The 21,932-nt window shown below is 29.5% G+C and overlaps 2 protein-coding genes across 2 annotated transcripts in view; both read left to right on the forward strand.

Moving 5' to 3' along the window:
* Window positions 1-21,932, forward strand: part of LOC129918164 (uncharacterized) — a 63,214-nt gene that overhangs the window by 22,657 nt on the left and 18,625 nt on the right. The window lies entirely within an intron of this gene.
* LOC129918162 (uncharacterized) lies at window positions 111-3,684 on the forward strand. The gene is made up of 2 exons (XM_055998536.1): window positions 111-141; window positions 2,243-3,684. Exons 1-2 carry the CDS (start codon window positions 111-113, stop codon window positions 3,682-3,684), a joined length of 1,473 nt encoding a protein of 490 aa, XP_055854511.1.

Consider the following 21,932-nt stretch of genomic DNA (forward strand, 5'->3'; position numbering starts at 1 on the left):
AACAGTCATAGATTAACCGCATAAATTTTCTTTTTTTTTCATATTTTTTTTTTTTTTTTTTTTTTGCAAAAAAAAAATTTTTTATGAAGAAGAAAAATTACTTGGAATTAATGCCACAATTGGCAGAAAATGGTGATGCAAGTATGTTTTGTGAAGTCGTCCGTCGGTCGTCGTCACAAAACAACTCTAGGTAATACGAAAGAGAGTTAGTTTGTGTGTTTGTTTGGCACGAAACAATTGGACACGAACAATTAGTATCGATGAGAGTATTGAGTATGTTGGAATTCACCAAAAACGCATCATTATTGGAATTTAATAAGTGTTTCCCAATACGGTTCGAAAATTAGTCACTTATTTGAGGTATAAATGCGAGAAGAGTATGCCAATCATGTATAGAAGTTATATACAAAATGATTTGATGTACAAATTTATCATTTTTTAAGTGGAGAGAAAAAGGCAAATTGGTAGTTTTAATAGAACAAAGGATTTTGAGTTGATATTTCTTAAATTAGAAAAGTAAAAAAACTGCACTTTCTTCTCAATAATTTAGGTCTAAATTCAGTACTTTTGGAGACTATTACAAATCTTTTCAAGAGATATTACCTTTCCAAACAAAAAATTAGATGGTACAGGCTTCAAACATAGATCTCTTGGAAGCTTTGTCAATTATTTGCAAGAGGGAGTACCTACCTTCAAAACAAATTTTGAGTTATTTAAGGCTGGGACTAGAACCCAGACTTCTTGAAAGTTTTTTTTTATCAGTCTTGCTCTTAGAACTAAAAACTTTCAATATACAAATTTGTTAAATGTATAAAAAAAAAACAATTTTTTAAATGAATTTGAGCTCCAAAAAAACTATGCAGTTTAATTTATTTTATAAATAGGTATGCATTTTTAGAAAAAAAATTTCAAAATCGTCAGAGCCGTTTTTTAAAAAAGTATTTTTTATAAATAATTTTTTGAAAAAATAAAATTGGTATTTCATTTTGTAAAATTAATCAACATTTTGTTTTTGATTTATATTCAAGCAATATAATTTTTTTTGCATAAAGAAATTCGTTAAAATTGAACTAGTAGTTTGGAAGATAGTTTGAAATTTAAAAAATCAGTTCTATGAGAGGTACCGTTCTTAGTAAAGATTAAAAAAACAAAAACTTTTTTCATTAAAAAGATAAACCTTATTTAAAAACTAATATTTGATTTTTTTAATAAAAATCGTAGAAGTCCTTTTTGGGATAATTAAACTTTTCCAAAATTGGTAGGTAGAGTTATTTTTGGTCCAAAAAAATGAATTCCAAAAACCCCTCTATACACGATTCAAAAACTGCTACATACTAAGCTTGAGGTAGATCCGTTTAGGATGTAGCTCCTTACACAGACCGACAGACGGACTTTCGAGACCCACTTTTTTCGCATTTTCTATCAACGGTGGTTTAGACTGGGACTCATACCCAGACTACTATCATTTTGCCACGTGGTGCTATTACCCTTAACCATCATTTAGATAATCTACCAACAAGAAAAACGTAAGCATGTGTCTTCAATATCTGATTACACCGATTCCTATCACACATCATTCATAAAAAGGAAATTTCTACCTCAATATCATTCGTTTGTTGATTTTCATCAAAATAACAAACCCTCAATTAATAACTTGTGTCTTCAACAAAGACATTATCAACAAGTGAAAGTCAATTAATAACATGCTTTTTGATGTTCAATTATATCCTATCGTTCCTATAATTGACCTGTATAACACATTTACTTCATAATAATTAATCTAAATATGAAAAAACTTTATTACATTTCCTTGAATAAAAAAATAAATTAATGAAATGTTGGAAAGTATAAATAGTCCTTGAGGACAGAGAACCTTTTCTTATCGTAAGTCTGTCGTCGATGGCTTCAGTTTGGTTGGTTTTAATCGTTTTTACGGTCATGGTTGATACAAAAAAATATACGGTTTTGAATTTTATCAAGGACATGCATAAGGAAGAACAATTTCAACAAGTTTTAATTCTGAGAAACTCCAATGATACTTTTATAGAAAATTTTGGAATGGATTTTATGAAAAACCTTTCAATGGATATTCCTGTGATAATTTACTCAGAGTCTTCTTCAATATATTTGAAGAGCAAATTCAACAAAAAACATTTAACAATGGTTTATTTGGATTTAAATTTAGGATTTTCACTTCTTAATCGGTTGGTGGAAAATCTATGACAAATAACTCTTACTAAAGTGATAATTTTTCTAAATGATCCATCCGAAAACAAAGAGATTCTAAAGGAAGTTTTCAATTTTTGTCTGAAAAATAGTATAATCAATATTTTAGCTGTTTTTGGGGACTTTTCAGAGACAAAAATTGCCTTCACTTATAAACTTACTTTGCCGAATTTTGAAATCATAAAATTGAGAGTTGGTTATCGGACCTCGTCATACTTTCCCAATCGAAGCAGAAACTTCCAGGGCCAACAACTTCGTGTCGTTTATGGTGGGACTGAACCAAAAATCATATTTTCTAAAAATAAAAAAGGTGAACTCATTATAAATGGTTATGTGGCACATTTCTTGGAAGCATTGGCCAAAAAACACAACATCACTCTAATAAGATCCATTATTAATTACACCCACACGTCTAACCAGCTTCGTGAATTGGTACGTAATGGCAGTGTGGACATTTCAGCTGCCGTTACATATCCTATTAAACCTTTTAGTCAATGGACATATCCTTTGGAATTCATTAACTGGTGTATGATGCTTCCAATTGAGCCAAGCATCCCTCGTTATGATATCTTTTTGGAGGTTTTTCGTCCTGAAACTGTCCTCATCACAATGGTTACAATTATTCTTCTATCGGCTATTTTGGAGATATCAAAATTACAAGCAGGAAGGAAAACCAAACTTCAAGGATTCATTGTGAATGATAATTGCTTAAGAGGTGCATTGGGCCAGCCTTTCATAGAATTACGAAAGGCTCCTCTCAGGATTAAATTGATTTATCTACAGATTTGTCTTTTGGGAATCATCATAACCACTTCATACAATTCATATCTCCAAACCTATGTGACAAGTCCCCCAACAGTTGCAAAAATAAATTCTTTCGATGATCTTCTCAAGACAAATATCAAGATTATAATGTTAAAGGAAGAATTTGTTGAGCTAATAAAATCTGATCCACGTTTCGGGAATAAATATTTGAAAATATTTTATTTGGAAGAAAATTTCACCAGATTCGTTATGAAAAGAGATTCTTTGGATACAAAACTTGCCTACCCAGTGCCTCAAGTCAAATGGGTTACAGTAAAAGAACAACAGAAAATGTTCACTAAACCTCTATTTCGTCAACCCGAAGAAATGTGTTTTTTTGATTTTTTTCCAGCAAATTTTCCCATCGATGAGAATTCTATTTTTATGGATGTGATAAATTTTTTGATATTGGAAGTGCAATCATCTGGATTATTAGAATATTGGAATCGACATTGTTTTAATGAATTAATTGATTCGGGAAGAATTAAACTTGAAGATTTGTCTGGGAAGAAGGTTGATTTTGTACCAATGCAGGCGGATCATTTGAGACTTATTTGGAAAGGTTGGAGTGGAGGATTGTTTGTGGCAAGTTTATGTTTTTTGGGTGAAATTTTAATATTTCGATGGAAGCAGCGAAGGGTTTTGAAAATGTAAATTTAAATTTTTAATAAAAAAAAAATGTTAAAATAATATGTTGATTTTTTTACCATTAATCCTTGGCTACTAATTTCAAGCCATCAGCAAAATAATTTGCCCAATATACTCTAACTGCATATTTTTTTAAAGAAATTTATATACTTAAGTCAAAAGTGTAGTGATCCTGACAACTTTTAAGAAAGTCTTTTTTCTTTGAGTATCATAAACGAAAGAGCTGACATGCAAACTTGATTTTACATAAATTAAATTGAATACAACCCATTATTGCATAATTCTCCATATTTCTGAACGATATTCAAACAATTGGATCATAAGGCTACTTATAAAAATTAACAGTGATCAATATTTAGTTCTTGGGGTTCAATATTTGCAAATTTCAATCATCAAAGTAATATTTTTACTATTTGATCATTTTTATGACAGTAAATCAGTTTTTTTTGTTGCTAATCTAAATTTTATAAATGACACATGTTTATCCAAAAGATAATCTGATTTTACAATAAAATAACAAATATTCTTTAAAAATTCAATATCCCCCATAATTCTACAAAAAAAAAAAGAACAAAGAAAATTCGTCTTCCTTTGTTGAAAGAAAAGTAGAAAACCACACAATGTAATTGATACATTGTTGGTAAATATTAAATTTCATGGTGTTAATTTGGTTACCGTCAGCTTCTAGAAAATTGAAACCAATTTGTCAAAAGTTAATATTTAAATTTTTGTGTGTATTTTTGGGAGTAGTTCTCACATTTACAACCGGACAATGACATCTCATTCATCAAGATAGGTATATAAAAAAAACGAAATGAAATAGAAGCGAGTGAATAAACTCAAAAGCTATCAAAAGGTGGGTATATTTTTTTTGTGTGTCAAACTAAATTATTCTTTTGTGAAAAAAATTGAAAAATGTATTTGGAGAAGTTGCAAACGATTTTGTTTATTTTGTTTTTTTTTTTTGGGTTAAAAATGAAATTTGATTTTATAAAATCAAATTATTTATCATTTTTGATAAATTAAATGCTAAAGCGTAAGTTTTCATAAAAATGATTGTCATAATTTTGAACTATCACCTCGATTTAAGAAATATGAAAAATAATACCAGGTGAAATATTAATAAATTGACAAGAGATTTATTTAAACAATTACAAGGCTAGAATTTCTATTTTGACAAAAAAAAATTAATATCTGATGTTTTCTGTTGAAAATTCCATTGATGGACGTAATTATGGTATCAGTAACAGCTTAAAGGTAAAATGTTGCTTTTATAAATTATATCGCAATTTTTTTTTTCAAATGCATTATATAGAACCTTTTTTAAATTCATTGATTTCTGAAATATTTTTTTTCTGTTTCTGTTTTTTCTTTCAAAAAATTTCTTCCTTTCTTCATTGAAGTGAACCCATCAAAGTATTTCTTCACAATATGCATTAAAACTTTGACAGAAAACATTTATTTGAATGCCTTCAGCGGGTCATCCTAAATTTATCAACCATCATGGACATGCGCTTCTTGATTTGTTTTCCTTTAAAACATTCCAACCTACTACCATCATTTCCACCACGGTAGTGTGACGAAAGCAAAAAAATTTGCACATCTGTTCCAACACACTGGTTCGCCGGCCAACGATCAAAAACTTAAGACAAAACACAAGAAAAAAAAAGTGAAGATTCACATATATCGAAGATCGAATTCATCCTTATTTTTTTTTTTTTTTGGTATATTTCTGGGTTAAAAGGTTGCAAATTTATTTCTTGTCGAAAAATTCAATTTTTTTTCTCGCGGGCGCTCTTCTCACCATCATCACTATTTCATGGCAGCCCCCAAAGCAGCTAGAGTGGCGTGATGTTGGTCCTCATGATGTTGATGATGATGGTTCTTCTTTTTTTTGCACACATTTGAATGAAACTTAAAGATTTGTCTCCTGTGCGATGGCAATCGCGTTTGCTGTCTATACTCTGTTCAATGCAATATGTGCCTACATATATGAACACAAAAATTCTCTTGTTAGTCGTAAAATCAATTCGGACGTGAGGTTCATCGATATTTTATGCATATGATCCGAAAAAGAAGATACCTCTTTTTGTACGAAAATGCGGGGTGCACATATCGCTGCACATTTCGTGTGTCATTTTGTATGATTTGCGATTTCTCAATCGCGCACACAGAGCAATGTCTTCACATTTCCGACAACACATAAATGGCTATCGGTAAATTCATTCCAGACAGCAGCTTAAGCGCTTGATTTGAAGATTCACTTCTTGTTTTTTTTTTTTTTTCTTAAGAGATGTAGTTTTGTGTGGATACACTGATAGAAAATGTTGATTTTTTTTTTGTGTTAAACGGGGCCTAGTTAGGAGCAATTGGTTAGTGTGATAGACAATCTGGTCAGAGGTCTGGGTTCGAATCCAAGCCTCAATCAACTTCAAAATTTTATAAGAGCACTCCCCTTTGCGATAACTCAACAAAATCTCTAAGAGGCCCAACTTCCACCACCTTAATCATTTTTTTTTTCACTGTTTCTATTGATGAATTGACAAATCTTTCAAGAGGTCTAAAGTTCAAATCCCAACCTCCATCACCTCAAACTAGAATCTTTCAAGAAATTCGTCTATTTTTTTTTTGCATTTTTTTTTTTTTCTTTCAGTGTATAAACTTCTTCAGTAGCATTAGAGATAGATAGATCGATAAAAAGATAGATATCTATTCAAACAAAACAGAAATAAAAAAAAAAAACTCATCTAAAATTGAGATTTCTCTCCTTATTGAAGAAATCCGCCAGAAAAAAAAAATATAAACAACAAAATCGATGCGCAGGTGTTAGATACTCATGATGTTGATGATGATGTTGAAAAAAAAAATAAAAAAAAATAAATATCTAAATAGTTCCAAAGTCGTGCAAAAACACTCTTAATCATTTCCTATATACAAAACAAACAACAAAAAAATAGGCAAAGAGTTGATCATCATTCAAAAATAGGATACCTACCTCAAAAAAGTTCCCACACCATCTCAACAATCAATATTTCATTGCGCAGCAGAACGACCTCGAGAATAATTTATCATCCAACATGCAACCAAAATCACGCATCGAACTTGAATTCTTGGCATAAATCACCATTTGCAGAGCACAGTGTTATTCTAGAACCAATTTTATATTTTTATTTTTGCCTGGACGACCTACCTACTCTGTGTGACTCTTTATGGTCGGGAACAAAAAAAAAGGAATAGTAAAGCACCTGATGCTGCAACAGAACTATCTATCCTCCTAATGAATCGAATGTTTGTTGGTTTTGTGTTACCACTTAGAGAAGATTTGGGGGGTAACCTCTTTCTACCAAACCTACACACAAAATAAAATAAACGTGCAACGATTTCCCATGGAATTGTTGTGTCCCAGTGTCTCAAACGCCACCATATCAACCACCACCACCATCCAATACTTAAATATCCTTCTTTGCTTCTCATCTAACTCCTCTTTAAAACTCTATTTTTTGTTTTATTTTTATTTAGAAGGAACCGAACGGTTTAGTTTGTGTTAAACCAAACAGCGAGAGAGACCATAATAATATTTTGAAAGAAAACACATCCGTGTAGCACAATTTTTCCATGAGTGCACGAAAATCCTATAAAAAAGTGTGTAAGTGCGATCGATGACTTGGTCCATAAATCTAGCTTTAGAGCATAGAACAAGAAGAAGAGTCGTCTTGTGGTTGTTTCTTTTAATATGGCGCTTCTTTAGCGGATAGTTTGGTTGCATTAGAATATACCAGCAACATTGGTAATTATTTAAAAAAATGAAGTATTACTATGAATTTTGATCCTTAAGGAGGTAGTTTTTTGTTCTGTGAATTTATGTTAGTTATGAGTTTTAAGTAGGGGTTTAAACTTGTGTTATTATAGGAATTAAATAAAATAGGTGATTTGATTGAAGACTCAAAGTTTATGGAAAACAGAACTTATGAAAATTCAAGTTCTGTTTTCTTTGTTATTTGGTATGTCTGTGTCGGTATCAATCTAGGACCAAAAAATACCTAAAGTAATTTTCTTTTTTTTTTAATCCTTTCCTTACAATATAAATTTTAGAACTTATTTAAAAAAAAAAAGTTAAAATGATAAATTAATACAATATAATTTAATTTACAATTATTTCAAAAACTCTGAATGGCTCTGATTTTGATGATCTTTTTTTTTTCAAAAATTGGTAATTAAAAATACATTAAAGTCTACCTATAAATAAAAAATTGCCGCTGTTTCCGTTTTGATTTTTTAAATTTAATTGAAGATTTTTGTGAACAAAGAAATTACTATATATATTTGTCAAAAATGGTTGCTTTAATTTCATAAATGTTCTAATGCCAAAAGATTGTCTAGGTAATTAAAGGAAAACAACTATAAGGGACCATCTTCCATCGTTTAGGCTATATATGCATTTACTCACAAATTGACTTCAAACACGAAAAAAAAAATAGAACACTACGGCAACACCTACAATGTTAAAAGCTATAAACTTGATCAGATTTGTAAAATTAAAATTAAGTTGATTGAGGAAAGGGTTTTTGAAAAAATGGTAATTAAACTCAGATTTTTGAAAAAAAAAAATGTTATTGAAAACATTTTAACGTGGTCATTATAAACTTTTTCGTAATATAAAATGCATTTATTTTTCAAATTTTTCTGGCCACATATATTATGATTTGATATTATAAAAGGAAATGTCAATATGTATTACAATTTATGAAAAAAATTAAAAAATATTTCATTTTCGTAGAACTTTTTTAATAGAAAAAATTAACTTATTTTTTTTTTTTTTAAGTTCAACATTTTAATATAAAGTTAGTTTTTCTTCATTCAATAGCCCTTATTGTTGAAAGTTAAATAGCAAAAGTTTAAAGTTTTTATTTGCCAAGGTCTTTGAGAAAATCAATTATTTCAATGCAAAAATTCAGTTTTTATCAAAAAATCCAATAAAATTGAAGTAATTTTAAATTTTATTTTTTTTTTTTTTTTCAAAACTGTAAAAAATTTATTACCTTTTAAAATAAATTAATATTTAACTACGAAAAAGTTTGTATTATCAATTCCAATGAATGAAAATTCAATTTAGAAAACTGTTTTGAATTTTCATATTTTGGAAACGAAACCATGTGGATTATTTGATTATTTTGGAAAAGAAGGCTTTTTATGAATTATAAGAGTTTGGAAGAATTGAAAAGTTATATTTAAAATTTGATTCTGAATTAATGGCTATAAAAATTGAAGATTTGAAATGGATTTTCATAACAATGGGGATGGCAAGCGGTTGCTACTTTGTACTTTCTTGCAGAAAATTATGTTTTCAAATTCAAATTTGGAAGACAAAATTTAGACTGATGGTGAAGGATTAATTTAAAATATGTTTTTTTTTTTTTCATAATGTTTGAGTTTTTGTAGATAAATAAATAAATAATTTTAACTGTCTTTTTCGAAAGGTTTATTTTATTCATTTTTATTGATACCTTTTGTTTTGGTTCAGTTTTGAATGTCTACTTTTGATTTAAATTTTAATTTTTTTTATTGAATTCATAAAACTTTTATTTTCAATATATAATTTAACAACAGTCATAATGAATATCGAAATTGGAAAAATATCTTGTATTTCCAACATTTTAAATGAATCTCTTTTGATTACGTTAGACCAATAAATGTTTGGTTTAACTTTATTTTTTTGTAAAGAATTACTTCGTCAAAGTAACCTAAAATATTAAAAAAAAAATTACAAACTTTATATATTTGCCATTTAATGTTACAAAAAGGAATCAGACAATTTGTTTTTCAACTTTCAATCAAAAGAAGCTTAACTTAAACAAAAATCAACTGTACCTAATTATGTATAATTCTATCTGAAAATGTTCGTTCTTGTTGATTCTCATCGTTTTGAGTGAGTCTTATTATTTTGACTTTGATTGTTTTTTTTTTTTGTTAGTTGTCCTTGAATTTTTATGCGAAACAATAATTTCTAACACAGTTTTTTCGGAGTTTGAAAAAATTTCTTTTGTCTAGTCTTTGGTTCTTTTGCCAAAAAACTAAGTGCAAAACTGATGCAATGCTTGAATACAAATTTATTAAGTTTTAGAAAATTTGGCCTAAAAAAAAAATTTCTTAGAAAATGTTTCATCCTTTCCATTTTTTAGTAAAATTTCGAAATTCTTTTATGTCAAAATTCTAATCATGTCAAAATATTTTTAAAACACAGACATCACGATTTATTGCCCAAAGTTTACAATAATAGTTTTCTTCTTTTTTTTTTTATAAAACTTCATCAAATTTCAAAAATATTTACACATTCAATCTGACAAAAACGATTAAACCTTATATGATAATTTTCAACTTGAAGAAAGCATAAATCTCCCATCTTACAAGCCTATCAATCATCAAAAAAAAAAATACCTAAAATTAGGGTCAGCATTATAATATAGCTGAAGACATTCAAAAATCATCATCAAAAAAAAAAAAAAAATTAAATGTTTCCTTAAATGGTTGTCGTGTGGATATTAAATATTTTGTTTCAAATCATTTGCATATTAGTTAAACACGCAAACTTATATAGTTTTTGATGTGTTATTAAACTTAGTAATCACATTTAATTGCCCAGGTGGAATGTGCGCACAAGCAATAAATTTAAAGTGAAACGTGAAATACAACAATCAAATGTTTGTTCATCTTTTATTATTTTTTTTTTTTTTTTTAAGATCATTTAAGCTCTCTCGCCTTGTCAAAGTTATAATTTTTGTAGAAGCTGCTAACAAGCCACTTAGCAAAAAAAAAAAAAAAAATGATCGAAAGTCAACTTCTTTTATTTTTTTTTCTCTGTCTTCTAAATTTGATTTTGATTTGTTTTGTCGTTTTTATTTTTATGGCGCGGGCCTATTTTAACATCATTTTTTTGTATATGATTTTGTTTTCTATTGAAATGACTCTGAAGAGTGCTTGATGGCTGTCTTCTGTTGTTTTTTTGATTAATCTCGTTTCTCATTTATTCAACCCGATTAAATGGATTCCATTGAGTTTTGTCGTGTAACTGCCACCACAGGAGCTGGCAGGCAGCTTTGAACATTTTGATAGTCATTGTGAGTTAAATGTGTTGCAACATGAAGGTTTTTATTTGTCTTTCTTTTTTTATAGGCAAGACCTTGTTTGTTTGTCGATTTATATGAGACCATCATCTTTGGAGGTTTAGATATTTTTTTTTTCTAATGTGATTATCTTTATTGTCGTTTAAAGACTTTGTGTTATTTTTTTTACAGCTTCGTAATAAAAAAAAAACACAATAAGATTAATTTTGTTTGATCTTTTTCGATATCATTCCAAGAGATGATCGGACAACACATTTTTTGAATAGTTTTGTTAGATTAAGTGAGAAGACATTATGTTTTGTTGTTGGTTTTAGTTGAAATGCAGCTATTTGGAAGCAAATAAGAAAATGCAAGAAAACTATAAGACCACCATTTGTATTCAAATATCGAATAATGTCAAAATTTATTGCTTTTTCTTATTTGTTAGGTGTTAAGAAAGACAACAATTTTCTTTTAGAATCACTTTATCCTATTTGTCTTATTTTTAATTTAATGAACGACGACATAAAGTTTTATCTTATTTCTTTGAGAATTTATGCTGTTTTCAGACCGACTTTAGATTTCTCTAACTTCGAATGCCTTCACGGCGATACTTAAATACCCTATTTACATTGAATTCTCTTATTTGTATATAAAGCTAATTGCCTGCCAAGTTTCACCTTTATTCCATTAAAATTACAAGAAAAAATCATCAAAGTACATAACTTCAAGTTCGCACATCAACTCTTTCGTTTTTAATTTATTTATTTCATTACTTCAAAATTCTTATTCAAAATTAATTCTGCTTTTATGATTATGGGAAAATATTATCAGCACACCTCTTTCTCACTCTAAATCACGTGCTACACTGTGTAAAAAAAATAAACCATCATACAAAAAAAGGTACACACACCACCTATTTGTAATTAATATTTATTCATTCACTGCAAAAGAATTTTCCAAGCCAAGCCTTTTTATTTCACGCAACAAAAAAACTATATAAGAATAATGTACATTAGAAATAATTCTAAGAATCTAAAACTGCATTCTCAAGACCAGAAGCTTTAAAGAAACGTTTTTTGTGAGCAGAAAACAAACCCTCTCTCGGCGGTACAATTCCGGGAATGTCAAACTAATTAACAGAATCCAAATAAACTATCAATGTATTGTGAATATATTGTGAAAACAATTTGCTAAGGTTTTGAGATTTCTTTAAGGCCCCCAAAGCCCGCGCAATGTAGTGTGCTAGTATCATTGACTGGAGCTGTGGTCAGTGTGTCACTTGGACACAAGCATTTACCAGCCACCAATTAAAGTATTGCCAACAAAACTGCAACATGACTGACTACTCTATACTCTTAGACTTTGTGTGTTTGAGAGACAGTCCAACTGAATGACAGAGAGTGAGATAGAACTCTAGAGGTATTGCAGCAAGACATAAAAGTGTTGCTGCAGCTTTGTCATACCATGACCATATTTCAATTGCGTCAGTTCTTGAGCTCTGTGTAAAAGATTGAAACACAATATGCGTCATCTCAATAGAGTATACCCATATAGTCGGCCACCCTAAGACAGTGTAATTCTGCTCAACAAAAACCGACAGACGAAGACGACGACGAAGACAATGGCAGCAAAAACAACAACAACGCTCTTGTTACGCTAGAGAGACATATAAGAGTTGATATACATTTTTCAAAATGAAGTGATTAAAAGCCGATACTGATGTTTGCCTAGAAGGAATGCCGTCAATTTCCTTATTCAGCTGCATGTATTGGTGCACAATATCTATCTTTTTGATCGATCTGTTTGCTTTATCGATCAACCGACAACGACGACGATGGACAATGATAGAAAATAAAACGAAGACTGAGAAAATGAACAAAAAAAAAGCTAAAATCACGATTAGTATCGCTTTATGTGAAGTTTTCTTTTATCAATTTGGTCATTAATGGGTGTTCCATGAGATCAATGATTTTGTTCTTCAGCGTGGCAAAGCTTGACAGAAAACTAAAAAAAAAAAAAATCAATGAAGGCGCAAGTAATTTTTGTAGCGATGGTGTGGATATAATATCATGACAACTCACTCGCATTGCAAATACATACCTAATTTAGTTTCTATCATGGTACAAATGGTATTTCCTCTCAGGAAATGTTATGTAATTTTTTACAGAAAAAAATTGCATGTAGAAAGAGTTGGCCAAATGAGCGATGTTTAGAGATTTAAATTTAGAAACGAAATCAAGGTTGTGGGCTATTCTTCCATTAAAGGATTGTCGAATTTTATATTTGGTAAAAACATCAACGTCATAATATCTTAATAAAATTTTCGATTATGTCAACACTACAAAATTTATCAATTCACTGGATTAACGACATTTTTAGGCTATATAAATTGAAGAATTAATATGAATTGTGCCAACGGTTCCAAAGTTACATTATTTTCAAGCAAAAAAAAACTGAATTTTTTTTAATTAGGTATATAATAAAACACTTCTTATCCTCGTACAATAGTTGTATTTATTTACAAACGTTTTCGAAAAGTTAACTTTTCATCTTCAGGTGATAGCACCACCTGAAGATGAAAAGTTAACTTTTCGAAAACGTTTGTAAATAAATACAACTATTGTACGAGGATAAGAAGTGTTTTATTATATACCTAATTATAAAACTCGTACAGAAATTCCAAATATAATTCAATACGAATTAATAGATAATTGAATTTTTTTTATAAATTTTTTTTTAGATTCCAATATTTTTAAGACGTATTAAAAAATATTGGACTTTATGACAAATTTCATTTAATCCATCAGCATGTTTGAGATTCATGCAACCAAATCATATATAAATAGTCATTTATTCCTGATTTCATATGTTTGTTTCTAAAATTGTATATTCCAAACTTACAGTTGGATATAGCTCATGCAACTGCACACAAATCGTGATTGCATCACATTTGTTTCACAGTTAAACCAAAAATCAAAAAAAAAAAACTCTACAAAAAACATCTATCTAAATAATAATATTTTGATTTAATTCACATGTGTGCATGTCTGTGCATTGTAAATATCCCTCATGAAAATATAGTCTCTTCCAAGCGAAGCTAATACGGGAATAAGAATCTCTCTGAAGGAAGAAAAAGCATAATGCCGTGATATACTCTATGCTGCTCCAGACACAGACCCTCTCGGCCATAGCACGTGAGAGAGATACTTACTACAACTTCAAATAGTTTAAGCAAAATCCAATTCAACAAACAAAAACTAACAAAAAAAAAAAAAAGTAACGTTTTGCGCCATCTTTGTGCTGCTTTCTAATAACGCGCGCGTTTGGGTCATATCCATCTTCTCTGGATCAAAGTAAAAAAAAAAAAATAGTGGAATATAACGCTCGTGTTGTTTGTCGTATAGTCATCGTCTCAGTCTCATTGTCGTGTATACATATATTTAAAAAGAATCTCCCATCCCGTTTAGATTGAATAGAGAGAAAAAAAAAGAAGCAAAGCAAAAACAAATCCTTAGAAACTCTATCTTACTATTAATTGCCATCCTCTTACTCCACACAACACACACATATTCAATATCCATCGCTTTTAGTTGGTCGGTTGGTTGTTTCAATCCCGAATCTTTCAAAAAAAAAGAAAAAACGAGTGAAAATCGTTACAAATCGATTCATGACATATCATTGCAGGAGGCAAGATAAAAATAATGACTATCATGCATGCTCTCTGCCATCATCTCCCTCTCCCAATCGAGGCAGGGTTAGCTGTTTTTTTTTTTTTCTATTTTATTTTTATTTACCTACTTTGTTGTGTATACGTTGCAACACGATCTGCCCCTCGGAGGAGATGTGTCTTTGAGATGTGTCTTTGCAATTTTAATCGACAATATCAGTGTTGTCGGTTTTTGTCTTAAATTTCAATCAAAATTGACAAAATTAACATTTTTCTTATCGAATAAAGTCAAAAGCAAGAAGAAATATAAACAAAACAAATAAAACAAACAAAAAACTCAAAAAATTGGATTTTATAAAAAACCTCACTCAAATCCATGAGAATCAACAAGAACGAATATTTTCAATCGCAAATGGAAAATGACAAAAGAAGGTGCAATTGTTTTGTTGTTTGTAATTTGCTTTATTTATGATATTTCTGTTGTTTATTTTAGAAATCATAATAAACAAAATGTTCGTTCTTGTTGATTCTCACGCTTTTAAGTCAGGTTTTGATCAGTTTAATGAAATTATTGAAGCTATTCAAAATTTTGAATTTAACTACAAAAAAACTGAAATTCAAAATTTCACAAAGACACTTTTTTTGAGGATAAATATCGAAATAAAGAAATTGAAACAATTTTCAAATCATTTAACAACGAAACATAAAAAAAAAAAAACTTGGAGAGCAAAATTATTTTCTTTACTAGATCATTCATATCTTTCAGTGAAATTCCCAAAAATGTATATAGTTTGCATGAAAATTGATTAAAAATATATATAACTTGTTAAATTAAGTCAAATATATTGAAAAAAAAATTATTCAATTTGAAATTAAAGGAAAGAAACAAAAATATCTTACTTATACCTGCAATGTTCGTTCTTGTTGATTCTCACGATTTTCAGAGATAGTGTTATTAATTTAATGATATTTTTGGGTTAATTCAATATTTTGACTATAGTCTAATATGAAAATTTTTAGAACTCTTTTTGTTAGAATTAAATTTTCTATTGAAATAAAGTAATATTCAAACTATATTGCTAATATTTTTGATAAAATTTAGAAAAAAATTCATTAATTTCAATGACAGTTGACAAAACAATAATTTTTCTTAGAATTAAGTCAAAAATAACGAAAAACGTGAAGTTAATCAACAAAGCAAGTCAAAAATGATCAAATTTTAAAAATTAGAACCTAACTCAAAACGATGAGAATCAACAAGAACGAACATTTTTAGATAAAAATATACATTACAGTGGCTATTTGTCTTTTAGTTTAAGTTAAGGTTGTTTTTTCCATCAATTCTGTTGTTTAGATTCAAAAATTGAGAAAAAAAATTCTGAATCTTAATTCAAAAATATTCGTTCTTGTTGATTCTCACGGTTTTAAATAGGTATATGTATTTGGTTTATTTACTGATGTTTTTTTTTAAAAAGATTCAGTTTTTTTATATAACTTTTAAAATAAGTCGAATTAAAAAATTTAGCTTGAGACAAATTTTGTTGGAAATTTAATTTTCTAAAAAAAAGTACAATTTTAAAAATTTGAAAAAGTCGAATAAATATTTTTAAGTAGATTTTTATACTTCTTGAATATGTTTTGTTGATTAAGGAAATGAGATGAAATTTGGAAGCAAAAAAGTACTAAAATATTACTTTTTCTAGTACCTTCGACATCATTGTTATCTACCTATCAGTTGAAATGATTTGTAGGTGAATTTGTGGCTACGCGATCCAGATTATGGAACAAAAAACTATACACAAACATACAAGTAGTATATTTCTAATGAACTCATTTGCCAACGAATTATGGTTGGTGTCTCTGGGTAAAAATTGCATTTAGCAATTTTTGTACAAGGCCAGAATTATAGGTGTGCGTAACTATATCTACGCAATTTTTTTTTGAACAAAAAAAAACGAACAAAAATTTAAATCAATTCATAGAATTCAATAATTTCAAATATCAACAAAGGCGCAAAGCTGAGTGCTGCACGAATTGACATACACATGAAGCCAGTACAGATAGATTTCAGCAACAGCAGTTTGTGGTAAGCAAATGTAAATTGATTTAGTTTTTCCATTTTTTGTTGGTCAAGTCCAGACAGAAGTCGTGGACTTCATTGAATATAACGTCAAAAAGCAAATATTAATTTAATTGGCTCAGCATTGCTTGTGTAGGTACTTGTATGCAGTGTTGCCGTTATGCGACTTTAGTCGCATTTTGACCCCTTTTTTTGCCCCATGCGACCATGAGACGACCTTTTGAAAAAGTGGTTATTTTGACCCTTTTTTAAAAATCTTGCGACTTTTTTGACCCCAACTCATCTCTAGAAAAAATGTGTGAAAAAAAAATCTATTTCCATTGAAATAATATTGTTTCAATTCCAGAATTCAACTCGACTTTTTAATTCTGCATGAAAATCTTGCAATTCCTTCTAAGTTGTGAATCGTGAATGTATTACACTGGTTTACAAGGGTTTTGTTGCCGAAACAAAAATACACTTCTCTGAAGGTTTTTGGTGTGCTGAACTCGAATCCGAAGTCAGAAAGAACTAATCAGCTCCCGTTTTTGAGATATTACCGTTAGAAAATGCAAAAATACGTTTTTTTTTAATTCTTCGCACCTTCTTCTTTTGTGTAAAGAAAATTGTTTGAGCATATTTAGTAACGGTTTCTATAAGAACTGTTTTCCATCTTTCGACACCTGTTTAAATCTTTTCAATATCTTTTATATTGCCCGAGATATCTCAAACTGAAGTAAGTGGGTTTGGCTTCATATATCATATAGAAGATAATGACGTTATAAAATTTATAAAAATACCAATCAACTTAGGATATCTCGGGCAGTAAAAAAGATATCGGAAAGATTTAAACAGATTTTAAAAGGCTGTATATAGTACTTATGAAAACCGTTACTAAATATGCTCAAAAAATTTTCCTTATATAAAAGAATAAGGTCCGAAGTACTGCAATTTCTAACGGTAATATTTCAAAAACGGGATTAATTTTTTTAATGTTTAATTTTTTTTGACTTCAGATTCGAGTTCATCACACCGAAAACCTTCAGAAAAGTATATTTTTGTTTCGGTAACAAAAAAAAGTTTAATTTTGTTAACCAGTGTTATGTAAGTAATTTCACCACTCTCCACTCTGTATCCGTTTAACAAAACTCTGCAATTATGTCTGTGTTTGTATGTGTTCGACTGAGGTGAAAATTTCTCCGTTATTTTACTGTTTCATTTGCTGTTGCTAGGGATGAAGGGCCCGACCCATAGAATCCGTTGCGTCCGTTGCGTCGAAGTTTTAAAATAAAATACACACGTTCTTATGGGAAGCGACCCATAAGCGACGGATCGGACGGAGACGGACTTCCCATAAGAACGTGTGTATTTTATCGAGCTGTCAGTCAAAAACTTCGTTAATCGTTTTCTTTTAAGGCATGTGCACATGTTCTGTTACTGGATATAGATGTTGAAAAACATTTATCGCCAGTGATAAAGTTAAAGAACAGGGACCCGTTAGTGATAAAAAATTTTCAAAAATAAAAAAAAACTCTTGCAGAGCATACATTTTTTACAGACGTTTTGTATGGGAGCTGAAATTTAGCTCGATCTGGGTACAAGGCTTAAATCAATGTTAAGTTGTTTGAAAAATAGTGAAAACATATTTCAGATTAAATATCTAGCCGCGGGTAAATTTTTAACATTTATATGGATGTGAATACAAATTTATCTTTGGTGAAATTTATACATATGTCAGAATTGGGATTAATTTTACGAGGCTAAAATTTTTTTTTAATCCAAAACAAAAGAATTAATGCTGTTACAAACACTTATAAATCTTAACAATTTACTCCGGAAACACGTTCTTCTGTGAATTTCATTTTTGATAATCTACCATTCACTAACAATTTATATTAGGCGTGTTTTTTTTTTCTTTATCTATATAGATTTTGAACAAAAAAACGACATCGATATATTTGAAATCAAAACAATTTACGTGTTAAAAGCAGCAGATTTTTGAAAAATCCAGATAATTATCCAGTTTTAACTTTCTCTCGATAAAAACAGCAGTGCCAAGGTACTTTATTTGTTGTGTTATAGGTACTTTATACAGAAATATATAAAAATATTAACAACCAAAAAAGCGGAGAAAATGGGGTTTGAAAACGCTCTCATCGAAAAAATAAGCGAAATTTTGTTTGACATGATTGCATTGAAATGGCAATATTTCGAGATATACGCAATGCTTTTTTCATATAAAAGTCTTAAATGGATTCTGATAAGATATTTGAACAAATATATACATAAAATTACCAAAGTTTTTTTCGAAAAATTAGAAATAAAAATAAAAAAGTTTCCACGTTCGATTTTTAAAAAATCGAAAAAAAATTCATTATGGCTACCTTCAAACGCTTATAACACAAGAACGGCGCAACTAATGTTAATGGTCATGGTCTTAACCCTAGAATGCATATATACATATTTGTATACTTATTTCAATCTTTTGTTAAAATAGGACATACATTTTAGTATAAGTTAAATAAGAGACATTAGTTCACATATTAAGTATTGAAAAGGTTAAATACATTTTTGTTTTGTTTTATTTGATTTTTTTTTAAGTTTTAAAAATAGATTTTATTAAATAATTAATTTTTTGGGTTTCATATATTTCCGATTAATTTTTTTCATAGGTAAGTATACATATGTAATATGTAAATTATTATAATACAAATGTAAATATTCCACTAGTATTAAATGAAAATATTTTTTTTTTAAGTTGTTATGTTTCAATAAATAAATAAAAAAACTTGAATTGATATTTTCGATTTCAATTTATATGGATTTGGTTTGATTTTGATTCATACACAAAAAAATTTGGAAATGCGACTATTTTTTTCTCGTGACCCCTTTTTTTGCTTTTTTTGCGACCAGCCAAAATTTCCCAGCGGCAACACTGCTTGTATGTATATTTTGTGTATTTCAATTATTTTTTGGATTTTTGTTTGTTCTTAATGTTGCCACCAACAACGTTTGGGGGTTTGCAGAGTGTTTTTGATGACTGATATTTATTTGCTTGTGGGTGATATGTACGGTGACCATATTTCTGGAAGCCAAACCCGGGACGGATAAAAAATTCGTTGGATCGTTTTGAAAATATTGATTTAAAAAAAAAAATTAAAAATTTTTTTAAATGAGTTTTCATAATTCTTCCTTTTTTTGATATTAAGATTTCCTAAACGATTTTATTGCAGCGTTTTTGTTGAAATCATTTAAGTCGTTTACGAAATCAGAAATCAAGAAAATGGTTTTTTAATATTGTCTGTTAATAACTTCTAAAAAAATATTTTTTTAATCAAATTCGGGAGAGCTGTTTTTTAACATTTTTATTTAAATGGTTTTGAAATTGTAAGAACCTTAACACAATTTTTAACATGTCCTTAAAAGTTTTGAAACTTATCTGGGTTCTTTACTCTTCCATATGTTGTTCTTTATTCGAAAACATTTTTCCTGGTGTAGCAACCTGACAAACAGAAGCTGGAACTAAATAATTGACGAACATTAAAAAAAAACTAAAGCCTAGTTTTGAGGAAAAACGAAAATTTTCATACAAAACCAGCACAACGAAATCGTAAACGAAAATTTTGCTTTTCGTTGCACAGTACGCAGCTTAGACAACGAAATTCTTACCTGTGCAAAAATATATGGAGCGTTTTTAATCGTTTTTTTACTTTGGAGACTTAAAAAATTTTTCGTTTTGCTTCAGCAGCGTACTAGAAAAATTTTAATCTTCAACCACTGTTTCCTTGTTTTCCGTACAAAGTATTTAAAATATTGAATACAAAAACCAGAGAATGTGCAAATACGGGAAAATCACGGGACAAATTACAAAATACGGGACACTTATACGTCCCGGGTTTCTTAAATAAAAACCCGGGACAAGCTGTAGAAATACGGGACAGTCCCGGGTAAACCGGGACGGATGGTCACCGTAGTGATATGTCAATTCGTGATACCAAATAGACTAAACTGACCGGTGGCTAGTTAAAAGTGCAAAAAAAGTAAAATATTTATTCTTGACTTAATGACAAAAAAAAAAACGAAAAAAATGCAGTTTTGAGTCATAACGTGGGCAATTAAAAGGTTTTTTTTAAATAAAATCAAATATTCAAATACCAATAACAAATATTCTGCCATTCCAAGAAAGCACGTGTCGATGATATGTTTAACATCAAAGATACAACAACCTTAAACATTTTCTATCGTTTGAAAAGATATCCTCGCACTTCAACATAAAACCATTGTATATCCATCAAAACAACATTATGAAGAGATAACTCAAAAACCATCTATGGACTTTGTGGTGTGCGCAAGAGTTATCCCCTTGAGAGAGTGTGTACATCGATCGGGGTATTTCTATTGCACACACCCGTCAATTTTACTACATTTTTGTTGGTTAACATCTTAACTTCCCCATATTTGTGGCGATTCAATCTTCGCCAAAGAATCAAAACATTCAAGACCTTCAAAAAAAAAAAAAAAAAAAAAACTATGTGGAAATACCTTTGCACACACAAAACTATCAGCTGATGTGGTGTAAAGAATTTCTTAATATTTTTCAAAACATGTTTTTCGGGGGAGAACCGCGAACATGATATATGTTTATCTCCAAGTTTAGTTTAGTGGCAGTGCGACTTCAAGTTTCATTACCGATTAAAGAAAATTACAAATTGCCTCTTTACCATGACATTATGGAACCATCTAAATCTGCAGCCGCAACAACAACCAAGGAGGGACCACTATCTTGTTGTTGTTGTTGTTGAATATGCATGCACCAATCCAAAAAATATACAATGTATTTTGTTTAAATTTAAACACGAAATGAAGAGAAGAAGAATTTATGCACATTTGGATGGAAATAGAGACTCGCGCAGAGGTTAACTTTTTGGCCAGAGACGAGAACCAGAGATGAAGAAATACGAATTTCTCTATGAAATAGACACCACCACCACAGCCGACATCGACGAAGAAGTTTTTTGTGAAGCGCCATCTGTCTGCACCAACTCAGGAAAAAGAATGATTGGAGTTTGTTGCGGGTTCATTCGTTTTGTTTTTTTGACCATGACCATGGTGGTTGAGCACGTGCTTGACCTTTAACAATTATGTACATTGTATCTATTAAAATGATGGTTGCTTTGATGCATCACCGGCGGCGCATGTCATGTTCTTGGTATCATGTTTTTGTTTGTAGAAAGAGGTTTTTGAATATTTTTTGAAGTTTTGTGATTGGAAAAAATATTTTGAATTTTTTTATAAATTGTGTATACTTTCACATTACATGTATTATTGTATTTATATAATTAATAATAAATATTTATTTTGGATTTAGTTCTTTAATGCAGCCAAAATTGATAATTTCATTCAAACACATTGTTGTGAATAAAAA

Source organism: Episyrphus balteatus, chromosome 4, assembly GCF_945859705.1.
Source record: "Episyrphus balteatus chromosome 4, idEpiBalt1.1, whole genome shotgun sequence".
NCBI classification, from domain to species: Eukaryota; Metazoa; Arthropoda; class Insecta; order Diptera; family Syrphidae; genus Episyrphus; species Episyrphus balteatus.

Coding starts and splice junctions, on each gene's coding strand:
- LOC129918162 (XM_055998536.1), top strand. CDS start 111: ATGCCACAATTGGCAGAAAATGGTGATGCAA. Junction 142..2,242: donor GGCAGAAAATGGTGATGCAA/GTATGTTTTGTG, acceptor CTCTTACTAAAG/TGATAATTTTTCTAAATGAT.